Source organism: Panthera tigris, chromosome C1 (assembly GCF_018350195.1).
Source record: "Panthera tigris isolate Pti1 chromosome C1, P.tigris_Pti1_mat1.1, whole genome shotgun sequence".
NCBI lineage: Eukaryota > Metazoa > Chordata > Mammalia > Carnivora > Felidae > Panthera > Panthera tigris.
The window spans coordinates 52454052-52470999 of record NC_056667.1 but is presented as its reverse complement, the minus strand read 5'-3'; the positions used below and the strand labels follow the sequence as shown (position 1 = coordinate 52470999).

General features: G+C 36.4%; 1 protein-coding gene across 8 annotated transcripts in view; it reads right to left on the bottom strand.

The window, feature by feature from the left end:
• The window catches only part of UBE2U (ubiquitin conjugating enzyme E2 U), a 58705-nt gene that overhangs the window by 8894 nt on the left and 32863 nt on the right, over nt 1-16948 (bottom strand). For 4 of the 8 annotated variants that reach the window (XM_042997461.1, XM_007089847.3, XM_042997469.1 and 1 more), the window contains 2 exons: nt 15686-15767; nt 4433-4527 (listed from right to left, as the gene is read on the bottom strand). In XM_042997461.1, the coding sequence (XP_042853395.1) occupies nt 4433-4527; nt 15686-15767 (177 nt within the window). Of the gene's footprint in view, nt 1-4432; nt 4528-15681; nt 15768-16948 lie in introns of those variants that run through there. The other 4 variants (XM_042997464.1, XM_042997468.1, XM_042997463.1 and 1 more) reach the window with 3 other exon arrangements.

Sequence of the window (16948 nt, the reverse complement as noted above, 5' to 3'; positions counted from 1 at the left end):
AGAATTACAGGGGAGCCTGGGTGGCTCAGTTGGTTAAGTGTCCAACTCAGCTCAGGTCATGATCTCACAGTTTGTGAGTTCAAGTCCTGTGTTGGGCTCTGTGCTGACAGCTCAGAGCCCGGAGCCTGCTTCAGTTTCTGTCTCCCTCTCTCTCTGCCCTTTCCCCACTCACACTCTGTCTCTATCTCTCTCAAAAATAAATTAACATTAAAAATTTTTTTTTAAAAAAAGGAGAATTATAGACCAATTTCCCTGAGGAACATGGATGCAAAAATTCTCAACAAGATAGTACCAAATCGAATCCAACAATACATTAAAAATACATTCACCACGATCAATACATTGATCAAAACAATACATTCACCACAATCAAGAGGGATTTATTTTTGGGATGCAGGGCTGGTTCAAATTCCACACATCAATCAACATGACACATCACATTAATAAAAGAAAGGATAAGAACCACATGATCTTCTCAATAGATGCAGAAAAAGAATTTGAATACAGCATCTTTTCTTGATAAAAACACTTAAGAAAGTAGGGATAGAAGAAACATACCTCAACATCATAAAGGCCATTATGAAAGACTCACAGGGAATATCATCCTCAATGGGGAAAAACTGAGAGCTTTCCCCCTAAGGCAAGGAACAAGACAGGGATGTCCACTCTTAATGCTGTTGTTTGACAAACATACTGTTGGAAGTCCTAGCCTCAGCAATCAGACAACAAAAAATAAATAAAAGGCATCCAAATCAACACGGAGAAAGTCAAACTTTCACTCTTACTGGACAACATGACACTCTAGGTGGAAAATCCAAAAGACTCCACCGAAAAACTGCTAGAACTGATACATGAATTCAGCAAAGTCGCAGGATATAAAATCAATGTACAGAAATCAACTGCATTTCTATACACCAATAATAAAGCAGCAGAAAGAGAAATCAAGGAAACAATCCCATTTACAATTGCACTGAAAACCATAAAATACCTAGGAATAAAGCTAACCTAAGAGGTAAAAGATCTGTGTGCTTAAAACTATAGAAAGCTTATGAAAGAAATTGAAGAAGACAGAGAAATGGAAAAACCTTCCATGGTCATGGATTTGAAGAACATATATTGTTAAAATGTCTATACTACCCAAAGCAATCTACACATTCAATGCAATCCCTACCAAAATAGCACCAGCATTTTTCACAGAGCTAGTACAAAGAATCCAAAAATTTGTATAGACCCAGAAAATACCCTGAATGGCCAAAATAATGTTGAAAAAGAAAATCAAAACTGGAGACATCACAATTCTGACTTCAAGGTATATTACAAAGCTATAATCATGAAGACTGTATGGTACTGGCACAAAAACAGACACTCAGATCAATGGAACAGAATAGAGAACCCAGAAATGGACCCACAAATACATGGCCAACAAATCTTTGACAAAGCAGAAGAGAATATCTAATGAAAAAATAATGTTTTCAGCAAATGGTGCTGAGAAAACTAGACCATGACATGCAGAAGAATGAAATTGGACCACTTTCTTATACCATACACAAAAATAAACTCAAAATGGATGAAAGACCTAAATGTAAGACAGAAAACCATTAAAATCCTAGAGGATAAAACAAGCAACAACCTCTTTGACCTCAGCCACAGAGGTAAAACTTCTTACTAGACATGTCTCTGTTGGCAAGGGAAACAAAAACAAAAATGAACTATTGGGACCTCATCAAGATAAAAAGCTTCTGCACAGTGAAGGAAACAATCAGCAAAACTAAGAGGCAACAAACGGAATGGAAGAAGATATTTGCAAATGACATATCTGATAAAGGGTTAGTATCCAAAATCTATAGAGAACTTATCAAACTCAACACCCTGAAAACAAATAATCTGGTGAAGAAATGAGCAAAGTACATGAACAGATACTTTTCTAAGGAAGACATTCAGATGGCTAACAGACACATGAAAAGATGCAAAATATCACTCATCATCAGGGAAATACAAATCATAATCACAATGAGATACCACTTCACACCTGTGAGAATTGTTAAAATTAACAACTAGGCAACAACAGATGTTGGTGAGGATGTGGAGAAAGGGGAATGCTTTTGCACTGCTGGTGGAAATGCTAACTGGTGCAGCTACTCTGGAAAAAAGTATGGAGGTTCCTCAAAAAATTAAAAACAGAGCTACCCTATGACCTAGCAATTGTACTACTAGGTATTTATCTAAAGGATACAAAAATGCTGATTTTTAAGGGGGCATATGCACCTAATGTTTACAGCAGTGCTATCAAAAATAGCCATACTATGGAAAGAGCCCAAATGTCCATTGACTGATGAATGGATAAAGAAGTGGTATATGTATACAATGGAATACTATTTGGTGATCAAAAAGAATGAAATCTTGCCATTTGCAACAAAGTGGATGGAACTAGAATGTACTATGCTAAGTGAAATAAGTCAGTAGGAGAAAGACAAATATATGATTTTACTCATATGTGCAATTTAAGAAACAAAACTGATGAACATAGGGGAAGGGAAGGAAAAATAAGACAAAAACATAGAGGGAAGCAACTGTAAGAGACTCTTAAACACAGAGAACAAACCGAGGATTGCTGAAGGGGTATTGGGGGGGGGCGGATGGGCTAAATGGGTGATAGGCATTAAGGAAGACACTTGTTGGGATGAGCACTCAGTGTTTTATATGTAAGTGATGAATCACTAAATTCTACTCGGGAACCATTATTATGTTATATGTTAGTGTAATAAGTTAGATTGCCTTTAATTAAAATCCAATTTTAACTTGTATTTAAGAAAGAAAGAAAGAAAGAAAGAAAGAAAGAAAGAAAGAAAGAAAGAAAGAAAGAGAAAGAAAGAAAAGTTATGGGGAATGATATGGCATGGCAGAAGTGCTGTGATAGCCCACAGAGAAAGTTTTGTAGAGAAGGTAATACCTGAGCTGAATCTAAAGAATGGGTAGGTACTAGAAAGGAAGAAAAGGTATTTGGAGTGGCGATATGAGAAAACACAGCACACTTCTCAAATTTTTTTGAAATGAGGTAGAAAATAGTCATGAGCCACTAGGTCAGTGTGGGGTTTAGGGTAAGAGTGGGAGAGTGGGAAGAGATGCCACTGGAAAGGCAGACAGATATTAGAACATTAAGTAAGGACTTTGCCATGCCAAAGAGTATAAGTTTTATCCTGAATGAAGTGGGGAACAAAATATTTTAGAATCAAAAAAACATAAGCAGATGTGAGCTGTGGAAAGAAGTCTGACAAAGCATGGACAGGAACGGCTATAATCATCAACTGAACCAAAAGATCTCTTCCACTGGTGCAGATGTGGGGATGTGGGGAGGATAGAGATTGCAGAGAGCAGGGAGTTCATGAGGGAAGCAGAGTAAAAATAGAAAAGGCAATGTTTCTTACCAATGCTCGCAGGTACCCTGAAATGTGGAAGAAGGCAGAGTGGGATAGAGAAGACTGAGGCTGGTGAGTTAGACGAGGAAATCTGAGTGGTGCACAGATACAAGACGGAGGAGAAGTAGAATCCAACCCAGGGAAAAGAAAGTCACGAGATAGGAAAGCAAGGCTCTTGAAAAACCACTAGCTGAAGGGTGCTGCCTGTCCCTGGAATGTCTGTGTCATTATGTTTGAAGGACAGGTATCAGGGAAATGCGATAACTAATACTTTTAGCACTTTCCTGTTCACAAAGAATGTTGGCATACCTGGAGTCATTTAGTCACAAGAATGCTGTGTTAGGGCAGAATATTAGAAACAAGTATTTACTGAACACCTTCTATGGACTCAGTACTGGCTGAGGATGAAGAAACTGAAATGCAGAGTTTAAGTGACTTTCTCATAATTGCACAGACCTGGTATCTAAACCCAAGTTCTCTGACCCCGAATGTCTTGCTTTCCCCTCCATACTAGTGGATTTCTATTATAAGTTACCAGCTCTCTTCCTGCTCAAGACCCATCCTCAACTTACCCCAAATGTTTCTTTAAAAAACATTACTTTTAAAAAGATCACCAAACTCAACTAACATTGTTCCTTTCCCTTCAGCCATATTGCATGTATCTCTGAATCTACAATGATCTTCAGAGATCAATTTATTTAGTGTTTTTCTTGTTTCGAGTCCTTTTACACATCTTGAAACTTAGCCTTAGATTTTCAAAGAGTGTATTAACCTATTAAAGGGTGGCAAACTTAAAAGTGTAAGTAATTCAGGCTTTTTTCAAAGCTCCAATTCTTATGTAAGTAATTTACTGAATTTATTTTCTTAGAGTTAAATAACCTTAAAAGGAGAACACGAGATTAGGCCTCACAGATTTAAGCTTATCTGAATTGAACAAAAATTTAAATGTATTGGGTTAATGACTAATATTTTAGCTCTAAAAACAAAGCAAAACAAATAGGCTGAAATCAATTTACTTGTAGTTGGGCAGAGATGAACACTTTCCGTTGGATAATTGGCTTTGTGAGGCCTTCTGCTTTCTCTGGCAAGCCGAGCCATAGCAGCAGCATACCTGGAATAAGAAAAAGAAGAAGTTATCTAAGTTTCCAAATGAATTCTGGGTAGTGTACGTTACTATTGAGAAAGATAGGGCCTAACATATCAAATCTGACAGACCAGCAGAGCAATGAGGTTTGATTCTGGTGCCCTTCTGAGCATTCACTACTATATTAGTGAACGGAAATTATTCTAGTATATTTCCTAACAGCAGAAAAGCAGACAAATATGGTGTAATATTAATACTGTAAAAGTAATAAAAGCATCAACTGGTAAGGCAAGGTGCATTTGTTTCCCAGGGCCTCTATAACTAATTTATTTTCTTATAGTTCTGGAGGCTGATTTTTTTTTTTTTTTTGTAATCAGGAATCAATGTTGAAATATTCTTCCCCTATTGAGATGATCATCTGATTCTTTCTTATTCTCTTTTACGTTGTTCAAATTTTTCAAATATTAATCCAAGGTTACATTTCTGACATAAACCCCACGTGGTAATGTATAGTTATCATAATTATTTATTATATTATTACATTTATGTTATATTTATTATAATTATATATATGGGATTTGATTAGCTAAAATTTTTGCATCTATGTACATGAGGTGTATTTATGTGTAATGGGTTTTTCTTTTCTTCCTGGTAGTGTCTTTGGTTTTGTTACTGAAGTAATGTAAACACTATCTATTTTGTTTGTTTTTTTTTACTTAAGTTTTCAAAAATTCCAATATAATTAATATATAGTGTTATACTAGTTTCAGGCATACAATATAGTGATTCAATGATACTATACATTATTCAGTGCTTATCATAAGTGTACTCTTAATCCCCTTCACCTATTTCACCCATCCCCTGATCCACGTCCCCTCTGGGAACCACCAGGCTATTCTCTATAGTTAGGAGTCTGGTTTTGTTTGTTTGTTTGTTTGTTTGTCTCCTTTTAAAATTTTATTTGTTTTGTTTCTTAAATTCCACATATAGAATCATATGGTATTTGTCTTTCTCTGACATTTTTTGCTTACCACTATACTCTCTGGATCCATCCATGTTATTTGAAATGGCAAGGCTTCACTCTTTTTTATGGCTGAGTAATATTCTAATATATATATATATATATATATATATATATATATATATATATATATATACACACACACACACACATACATACACACATGCACACACATATACATATATACATACATACATACCACATCTTTGTCCATTCATCAATTGACGGACAGTTGGGCTGTTTTCATAGTTTGGCTATTGTAAATAAAGCTGCTATAAACACAGGGATGTATATATCTTTTTGAATTACTATTTTCCTATTCTTTGGGTAAAATACCCAGTAGTGGAATTACTGGATCATATGGTATTTCTATTTTTAATTTTTTTAATGTGTAATTTTTGAGAGAGAAAGAGACAGAGCACAAGCAGAGGAGGAGCAGAGAGAGAGGGAGACACAGAATCTGAAGCAGCCTCAGGCTCTGAGCTGTCAGCACAGAGCCTGACACAAGACTTGCAGCCAGAACCGGAGATGGTGACCTGAGCCAAAGTTGGACGCTCAACTGGCTGAGTCACCCAGGCGCCCCTATTTTTAATTTTTTGAAGAACTTCTATACTGTCTTCCACAGTGGCTGCACTACTTTGCATTCCCACCAACAGTGCATGAGGGTTCCTTTTTCTCCCTATCCTTGCCAACACTTGCTGTTTCTTGTGTTTTTTATTTTAGCCATTCTGACAGGTGTGAGGTGATTTCTCATTGTGGTTTTGATTTGCATTTCCCTGATGATGAGTGATGTTGAGTATCTTTTCATGTGTCTGTTGGTCATTTGGATGTCTTCTTTGCAGAAATGTCTGTTCATGTTTTCTGTCCATTTTTGAATTGATATTTTTTTTTGGTGTTGAGCTGTATAAGTTTTTTATATATTTTGAATACTAACCCTTTATCGGATTTATCATTTGCAAATATCTTCTATTCAGTAGGTTATCTTTTAGTTTTGTTGATTGTTTCTTTTGCTGTGCAGAAGTTTTTATTTCTGATGTGGTCCCAATAGTTTATTTTTTAAAATTTACCTTTCCTCAGAAGACATACTTAGAAAAATGCTGCTATGACCAGTGTCAGAGAAATTACTGTCTGTGCTCTCTTCTAGGATTTTTATGGTTTCAGGTCTCACATGTAGATCTTTAATCCATTTTGAGCTCATTTTTGTGTATGGTGTGAGAAAATGGTCCAGTTTCATTCTTTGGCACATAGCTGTCCAGCTTTCTCAACACCATTTGTTGGAGAGACTTTATCCCATTGCATATTCTTGCCTCTTTTGCTGTAAATTAATTGGCCATATAATCATGGGTTTATTTCTGTGCTATTTATTCTGTTCCATTGATCTATATGTCAATTTTTGGGCAGATACCATACTGTTTTGATTACTACAGCTTTGTAGTAGTGTATCTTGAAATCTGGGATTGAGATACCTCCAGTTTTGTTCTTTTTCAAGATTGCTTTGGCTATTTGGTGTCGTTTGTGGTCCCATACAAATTTTAGGATTATCTGTTCTGGTTCTGTGAAAAATGCTACTGGTATTTTGATAAGGATTGCGTCAAGAGGTAATGCTGACTTTATAACATGTATTGGGAAGTGTTCTCTTTTATATTTTCTAAAAAAGGAAAATTTTGTATTTTGTATACATTGATACTAGGTTTTCTTTTAACGTCTGGAAAATTCTTCAGTGAAGCCATTGGGCTTGGAGTTGTCTTTGTATGAAGGCTTTTAACTATCAGTTCAATTTCTTTATTAGACACAAAATTATTCAGGTTATCCATTTCTTTTTAAGAGAGTCTGTCTTTCACTTCATCTATGTAGTTGGATTTGTTGGTCTAAAAATGTATTTTACCTTCATTTTAGAGAGATATTTTCACCATGTATAAAATTCTAAGTCAATAATTTCTTTCAAGAACTCTAAAATTGTCATCAATTATCTTTTAGTGGTAAAGTTTCTGCCATAAAGTTATTGGTTGTTCTTATCTTTGGTTCCTCTGCATGCAGTGTGTGTGTGTGCGTGTGTGTGTGTGCGTGTGTGTGTGTGTGTGTATGTGTTTATCCTTTGCTGCTTTGAAGATTTTTCTCTTTATCACTTCAGCAATTTGATTATGATGTACTGTACCTTGGTATGGTTTCTTTATATTTCTGTTTCTTGGGATTCACTGAGTTTCTTGGTCGCTAAGCTTACAGCTTTCATCAGATTTGGACAATTTTCAGGCATAATTATTTCTTCACATATTTTTTTCTGTCAGTTCTTGTCTGGGACACCAATTACGTGTAACTTATACCACTTGATATTGCCACACAGCTCACTGAGGTGGCTTTTTTTTTTCCCAGTCTTTTTTTCTCTCTGTTTATTTTCAAGAGTTTACGTTGCTCCATGGGTAATTTCTTCTACAATATCTAATTTGTTGTTCTTTCCCAACAGTATATACTTACATTTTTAATTTACTTTATCTGTAGATATTCCATTGGCTTTTTGTATATCTTCCATTTCTCCTCATTATAATCATGGTATTTTTTAGATCCTTGATGTATAGCAGCTGCTTTAAAATCCATACCTACTAATTCGATCATCTCTATAGTTTATGGATCTTTTATACTGATAGATTTTTATTTTGGTTATGGGTTATATTTTCCTGCTTATTTTCCTGACTGGTCATTTTGTATGGGATTCTGGATGTTGTAAAATTTACTTTGTTGGGCGATGAATTTTATATATTCCTTTAAATATGGTTGTTTCAGCATGCAGCTCAGTAACTTACAAATCAATTTGTATATTCAAGGCTTGTGTTTAAGATTTCTGATGGGTCTAGAACAGCTTTTATGGGGGAACTAATACAGCTACATGTTCTTGGAAAGTAGCTTTATGTACATGACAAGAGTGATAAATCTTTCCATCTGGGGATCTGATTTTTTGTAACATGTTCTAAGGGAACTTCTTGGCTTCCTTCCTTTTCCTCCTTCCAGACAGAACACAATCTAATATACCTCTGGGAAACCACAGCCCTCCTCAATTTCACCCCTGCTCAGACCAAGACCTAACCTAATCTACATACCTTATTCCTGTGGCCACAGTTGGGGGATGGGTGGGAAGGATGCTGATGGGGAGGGCAAAGAGGGAGAGGGACACAGAGAGACCCCTCTCTGTTCTACGTGGGAGCAGAGCCAAAGGAACAATTCTCTCTCTCTCTCTTTGTTTTAAAGCCTAATATGTGTTTCTGACTCATACCAAAACCCCCTTTTTTGGAGAGATGAAGGGGGAAGCAGCTTTAAGTCATAGTATTTATAACATAGAATGCTCCACTAGATTCTGTGCTACCACTAGAAATCATCGTAAAGTTTTGGGGTACATTCTGAGAGAGAAGGTGATTAAATGAATTAAACGCATAAAAAATGAACAATAAAAATATGTGAAATTCATTAAAAAAACAGTTGAAAGGACTGGGTATGTTTACTCTGAAAAAGAGAATATTTAAGGGGAAGTAGGAAAAAGGCACAAGAGTTATTTTCTGAGACTCAAAGGATAATTCCACAAAAAAGAAGGGCCTTATTTGTGTTGCTTCCAAGGACAAGTGGAGACACTTTGATTTCTGCCACAACATCATCCCTTGACCGGGCCTTCCACCCAAACCCAAAGCCATCCCTGGGTTCTCAGGGTCTGAGCTGCTGCTCGGTCTCATAGATAAAAGCCCAGGTTGTAGCATCTGGCAGGCTTAGATTGGAATTTCAGCTCTGTCACTTACAGAGTGTATAACCTTAGGGAACTTTAAAAAACAAACAAACAAAACTTTTTCTCTAACCCCTCTTTTAAAATGGAGATAATTTCTCATTTCCGAATGGTTTTGCAGGCAAATGTAAAAACATATAGTAAGTATTCAATAAAAATCTGTTAAATGACTGAAAGAAATCTGTAATAGTTGAATGTCATAAGGTGTTAGATTTAAGCTAGAAAAAAGGGAGATTCAAGCTATTTTAATGCTCCTTGAAGTACTGAGCTCCCTGTCTCTAAAACCATCCAAACAGAGACTAAGTAGTTGCTTGGCAAAAATGTTTTAAAGTTTTTTTTTTCCCTTTGTCTATATTTTTTTCCAAGCCTTTATTTTAAAGGGAACATTTCCAATGTCCATTCTAATGCTAATTCTCTCTTTAACCACAAGATGGCATTCAAGGTTCAATCTTTGAGGAGTCAAAGCCAGCATTCTGCCTTAAAAATGCATTAAATATAGAATTATGTAAATTTATAAAAACAATGTTTAACTTCAATAAGCCTGAAAGGATAGTACAAACATACATTAAATTAATGTATTCTGCATAAATATTTTCTATATAACTAGAGAAAAGGGAATCATGATATGCTAAAGAAAAATCTCATATTTTTGTGAGTTAGAACACTCACAGACTCAGATACAGGAACTTAGAAATAATATATATTAACTCATTAATTTCAAATACAGTACAGAAATGTCTGGGTGGCTCAGTCAGTTGGGCATCTGACTCTTGATTTCAGCTCAGATGATGATCTCACAATAGTGACATCGAGCCCTGCATCAGGCTCTGCGTTGGGTATGGAGCCTGCTTGAGATTCTCTTTTTCTCTCTCTCTTTCTCTCTGCCCCTCCCTTGCTCACACGCTCTCTCAAAATAAACAAATAAAAAATAAAAAATAAAATAAAATACAGTACAACTAGATCCATAGTATATTTTATAAATATAAGAAAGTTTTACAAAGGAGAAAGGAGCTCATATTGTTTAATAAGAGAATTTGAGATTGACCCCAAAAAACTTTCTCCACAAAACGTAGACTTGATTTGTGCTTGCAATTGGGTAGACAATATTTCCACATTACCTGAACATTTTAAGCTTTTAATAAGCCTATATTAATGGGCAAATAGAAATAATTTAGTTTTCTTTTTTTTTTTTTTCAGCGTTTTTTTATTTATTTTTGGGACAGAGAAAGACAGAGCATGAACGGGGGAGGGGCAGAGAGAGGGAGACACAGAATCAGAAACAGGCTCCAGGCTCCGAGCCATCAGCCCAGAGCCTGACGCGGGGCTCAAACTCACAGACCGCGAGATTGTGACCTGGCTGAAGTCGGACGCTTAACCGACTGCGCCACCCAGGCGCCCCAATAATTTAGTTTTCAAATACAATACATGTTTATCAGTAACTTAGGGCCAGTTGGTTAATGGGCATGCTTCTCTCAATGATTAGTAAACTGCAGATAATATCTACCTCTACTTTCCCAGAATTTCTGTAGAGAAACTTAGGGGTGACAATCCAGGTGAAAAGGGAGGCTAGGAATTTTGTCTTGAAGCTGTGTCCATATAACAAGGAAGTGGCTTCTCCTGGAGTGCAAGTTGATTTGCTGTGGCTTTTTTTTTTTTTTTTTAATGTTTATTTATTTTCGAGACAGAGAGAGACAGAGCATGAACAGGGGAGGGCCAGAGAGAGAGGGAGACACAGAATCTGAAGCAGGCTCCAGGCTCTGAGCCGTCAGCACAGAGCCTGACGCGGGGCTCGAACCCACGGACCGTGAGATCATGACCTGAGCTGAAGTTGGATGCTTAACCCACTGAGCCACCCAGGCGCCCCCGATTTGCTATGGCTTTGAAGGAGGCTGATGGGCACCACTGTGGAGTTACACTTAGCGGTACAGCTGTCAACTGTACAGCATGGCCAGTATTACATTAGGAGAAGAAAGAATGCCTGGCACACAGTAGATGCTTTGCCATTTAGTTCCCATTACCTCTGTACCCACCATGTGTAGACAGGAGCAATATTCTTTTTGAAAGCTACAAAGAATGCAAGACTCCAGAAAGGATAACTTTTGTTTAGGTAACTTGCCGTCTGACAAAGCTTAGATTATTGGCACAGATATTTCCACTACCACATAAGTGATCACCAGCCATAGAGTATGACATAAACAGTTTTGTAAGGAAGAATATTCAAAAGAACAGCTTGCACTGCTTTCTGATTTTGTATCTTTCACTATTTCTCCAAAGAAAATAAACACAAACTACTGATTAGCCTCTAGATTCATATTCTTTACCATGTCTTCGTAGAAATAAAGCATTTGCTTGAATAGTCAAGAGACAGGCAAGGCAATGGGGGAGAGAAAAAGGCCTTAGAAATGATGGAATGACCAAACCAAATGATCAATTCATGAATATTCATGAGCTGCTTATAACGACAATGGGTTCCTAGTAATACTAAAAACGTGTAAAACTTAAGAATTTGCAAAAAATATTCATAACAGTTTATTTATATTTCCAATTTTCAATCACTCTTCTGCCATCACGCCCTCAGAATTCCCCAAACAGAACCATTATCTATTAGAATTAGCCTTAAAAGAAGTCAGCATCTACATTTAATTTTTCTAAAAATTAACTGCCTTCACATTTAATTCAACTATTAAGTAGGGAAAAAGGGTAAGTATGCATCATTCAACAAACACGAGTGAGTGCCTGCAAGATGCCAGGTCCCGTACTAAGGTCAGGGAAAACAAAGCTACAATAATGGCCTTGCCCTGGTCATTCCCCATAAACAGATGAATGTCTACACCGCAGTTGCTGAAACAGCCCGAAGAGTGCTATGGAAGGAGAGAGTAGGAGGATGTGGAAGCCTGAGTCAGGGACCCTTTCACAAATAGATGTTGGGCTGGATCTTCACACCACCCTCGTGATGGACTTTGTCAGGCAGGAGAGATGATTATAGAGTGGAAAAGAGAAAAGAACCATGTGTATAATGGAACTAAAATAAATGTGGTCACGATAGGTGGCGCTGCCTGTTTCCTAACCTGGGAAAATGTTACCATTTTTACCTGCTTATGACAGAGACTATTTTCATTGTGTGAAAAGTTGGGGAGGGGCGTGGGTTTTTGTCTCCCCCTCTCCTCAGGAACTAATATTTATTGAGTGTCAACACTATATGATTATATTTATAAACAATCTCACTCAAGAGATCAAATGCAAAACTACTTTGCAAGGTAACTAATGCTATCTCTATTTAACAGCTAAGGAAACAAGCTGAGAGTGGGTAAGAATTTCTCTAAGATCCGTGTGACCCTAAAGCCCATGCTTTCCCCCATGCAACCTCCAAAGAAAGATGTTCCATTTGAAACTGGAACTAGGGCCACAGTGGACAAAGCCTGAATCATAGTGAATCTTTCGAGTACTTACTGCATACCAGATACTGTTTGAAGAGACTTGCATGCATTAATGTATTAATCCTCACAATCTCCTTGAGGGGTAGGTATAGTTATTACTGCCATTTAACAGATAAGGAAACTGAGGCACAAAGAAGTCAGATAACTTGCCCTGAGTTGGTCAAAGAGATGGTAATTGGCAGAGCCAAGATTGAAGTGCAGACAGTCTGGCTCCCTGGTCCCTGTGCTTAAGGATTCCACATTCCACCTTTTCACTCAGACCAGAGCCTAACTCTAGACCACCAGCAAAGACCCTGCTGGGAAACATATCCCAGGCAGAAGGCACAAAGTGGTGAAGAGGTCTTATGTCCCGAAATAATAGTGAGAAAAAAGAACTTGGTGTGGCTTAAGAATCAAGTCTTGATTGATGAGGAGTTGGGAGGACAGTAGGAGGAGGGATATGAAGCAGGAAAGATAGGTCTTTCTCCTTAATACTATGCAGATGAAAGGTTGTTAATTTGCATTTTCTGGTTTTTTTTAAATAGGAAATTTCAAGCCAAGGAAAGCATTTTCAATATTAAAGCAGAGAAATGCATAATGACATTATATTACATGCATGTATAGACCAATTACTTGCTTGCAAAGATGCTCAACCATTTGCTACTTGAGACTCTATGAATTGACCGCTTTATTATATTGTATTTTGATCAAACATGAGACTTCTAATAATTATTTGAAAAGAAGTTGGTGCAACATACTTTAGGTTTTTGTAACCTCTTGTGGCATATTTATGCCACAATAAAATTATTCAGCTAAATGTAATATCTTCTAAAAACTTTGTTGTTTTTAAACTAATCAACTCCAAAATTTAAAAGAAGCAATTATCATTTGATCTAAATATATTCTCATCAACCACCAGATGGCATAAGGTGTGAGAGTTTTATTCTGACAGGGTCAACCACACACATGATAATTTCAACTATAACTTCAAAATAATGTATTTGGAAAAATGTTCTAGCACTCAAACAGCTCACAATTATTTCAGCCATATGTAGAAGTGGATGGATAAGTTGAAAATGACATAGTCCTACTTTTTCTAAATTTTGGGTTCTGTGATCATAATGAATCAATGATCAAACAAATAAAACAAAGCAGTTCTGTTACAGGAAATAAAAAAGGAAGTCATGTCAAAACAAAATTAACCTTATGTTCTAAGTAGCTTTCTTTAACTCTAAATGAAACTTGAAACATGCCTTCATGAAAAAACCATGCTTGTATGCTTCAATTTCTGCTGTAAAAAAACTTTTTCTATGTCCTATAATTTATTCTGAAGGTAGAAAAGTATCAAATGCAACAGCTTTTCTCCACTCTGGCTTGAAGGGAAGCTGTCACAGAAGTCAACTGAAAAAAAGAATATCCAGGTGAAAAACCCAATCTGAACTATGATGTTAAAAAGGAAAATATATATGTTTTAAGAAACTCAATTTCTTTTTAAAAATGTTTTAAATGTTTATTTTTGAGAGAGAGAGAGAGAGAGAGACAGAGAGAGAGAGATTGAGAAATAAGGACAGAGAGAGAGGGAGACACAGAGTTCGAAGCAGGCTCCAGTCTCTGAGCTGTCAGCACAGAGCCTGAAGCAAGGCTCGAAATCATGAACCACAAAATCATGACCTGAGCTGAAGTTGGACTCTTAACTGACTGAACCACCTAGGCGCACCTAAGAACTTCAATTTCTACAGAAATTCAAAACACAGTACGTTATTTTTATTAATCCTGTATATCCTTCTAGAAATAAACAATCACATTGATAACAAGCCAAAACTGAGCTAAATGAGGTAAATGCAAAAAATACAAAACAAAACAAAACTCCCCTAGTGTTTAACTCCCTTAGTGTTGTGTAGCACATTCACCAAGTCCTTTGAAATAAGCACACCAGAATAAATAACTACGATAGCCTAGTCAAACCACAGAGCTCAGATGCAATCTTTTCCAGCATGATGAAAAGGCAAAACTGCCTTTAGGAGTCAAGAGACCAAAGATGAGATTAAGATCTCTTCTCTAATGTGGTCTAATAGTCAACGATTTCTGAAGATACTATACTAATTTTATATTTTACTAGATGCTTCTCCATTAGATGAAATATATTTGGTTCTTGAATGAAAAGTCCATAGATGATGAAAAGATATTTGGAACTATGAGAAGGATGAAAAGCTAACTGGTGACACAGAAACAGGATGTACTTTTTGTTTTTTTGGGTTTTTTTTCTGATTTCTAAGTCATATGATAATGAGGATAATGGGAATTGGAGTAAGAGAAGTAATGTGGAGGGTGTTGTGAGAGTCCTTCACTGTGGCACATGTCCAACTTTATTTTTGGCCGCCAATAGGTGAACATTAATAAAGGGAACCCTCATTAAAGTGAAGTTGGGGGGCCAGAAGGTGGAGCCCTACTACCCAATTTCAATTACAGGAAGAACTGTCCATTATAGACCCCAACAGAAGAATCATCAGCAGGAAAGAATCATCAATTACAGATACCAACAGGGAAAGATGTACATTGCCTCTCCTATAAGAAACTGACTGCACCAGCAACTTAGCCAATGAGAAACTGTCATCATCCTGAACACGTGCTTTCAGAACAACTCCTCTCAACTTATTCCTTCTCTATAAAATCATGTTCCTCTTCCTTTGTTTGTTGGACTAGCCCTGTGGTTTTGACCTGGATTTCAAGTCCTAAATTGCAATTCTCTGCTATTCCCGAATAAACCCATTTTTGCTGGTCAAATAAATTTTAAAGGGTAACAGTAGCAAAGATATTTCCCACCTAGGTTCATAGGAAAGGGAAAAAGATGCTTCTTATTCTCGTTCTTATGTTTAGAAAAGGGCATCCGTTGTTACTTCCAAAGACTTCTTTTGATGGTTCAGCTAGACAGTAGAAAGCAGAATGATAGATGTTTTGAGTTAAGAAGATAATCAAATTACTCACTTTAGATTCCATTCTCTAGGATGTTTTAATTCAAGTTTCTTCCATTTATGATACTCTCCAATAAAATGTGGATCTTCAGGCACTGAAATTAGAGTTTTGAAAAAGGTTCAAAGTTTAAAATAATTCACTTTTAATTAAGTTGATATGTGGCAATGATGTATACTATATAGTTCAAGTCAAATTACAATGCTCACTTTCCAAATTTCTTCCTTTTACTTGAACTTTGTATTATTGGATATTTGAAATAAGTAGATTCTTCTTCAAAATTTCCATTATGGTGACATTTGTTTATATATCTTTTATAGTAATGAAGAAGGTGTTAAAATAACTCACATAGAAACTACAGACACCACAGTTTAACAAAATTCGAACTCAGCACCAGAAGTAAAAATATAAAAGTGACATTATAGGTCTTGATCTTTCACAAAGCAAGAATCTACAATGGATAATCATCCATTCCAGCCTCTGAATGAATCCCTTGCCAACGACAGAAAACTCTCCTCTCTGTTGTTGGGAAACTGCCTTTTCCATTGTCAGACAGTAAAGTCACAATGTCTTTCCTTAACCTGAGTGCTGAGTCTTTACTGGTCCTAGTTCAGATCTCTGCAGTAATACTGACCAGGTTCATCCTTTCCCCATGTGAGAGAGTCCTTCTAAAATTTGAAGATACCTATCAGAGCCTCAGTTCCCTCAACTTTATCTTAAGATAATGGTTTTCTAGGGACCTAATCATCCTCACCATCCTGGTGGTGAACTTTGCTAACGTTCCTATTAAAGTTTACGTCCAGAACTGGCTCCGGATCTTGATTTCTTTTGAATAGCAAAGATTTAAGTGGGTTACTACCTCTCTTGATCTGTGTGCTATGCTTCTATCACTTCAGCTCAGATATGCATTAATATTTTCTGAAAATCAAAGTACACAATTGCCTCATATGTTTGTGCTTAATTATAAGCCTTATGCCTTCCATAAAATTAACAAAAAATTTACTGAAAGTCAGATCATACACACAAACATATCTATCTATCTATCTATCTATCTATCTATCTATCTACCTATCATCTCCCTGTTTCTTGTAATTGTCCTGGGTTTATAGTCTTGAACTATTTAACCAACTAGATGCTCTCCTCCAGTCTTATCTGGAGCTTCCTTCTAAACAATGATTGATTAACTGTTGCTAGTTTGGTGAATTATGTCATTGATAGAAACATTTAAATTGAATAGTACTCATTTTCTTCTATTAATATTATTTTAGCCAGCAGTGT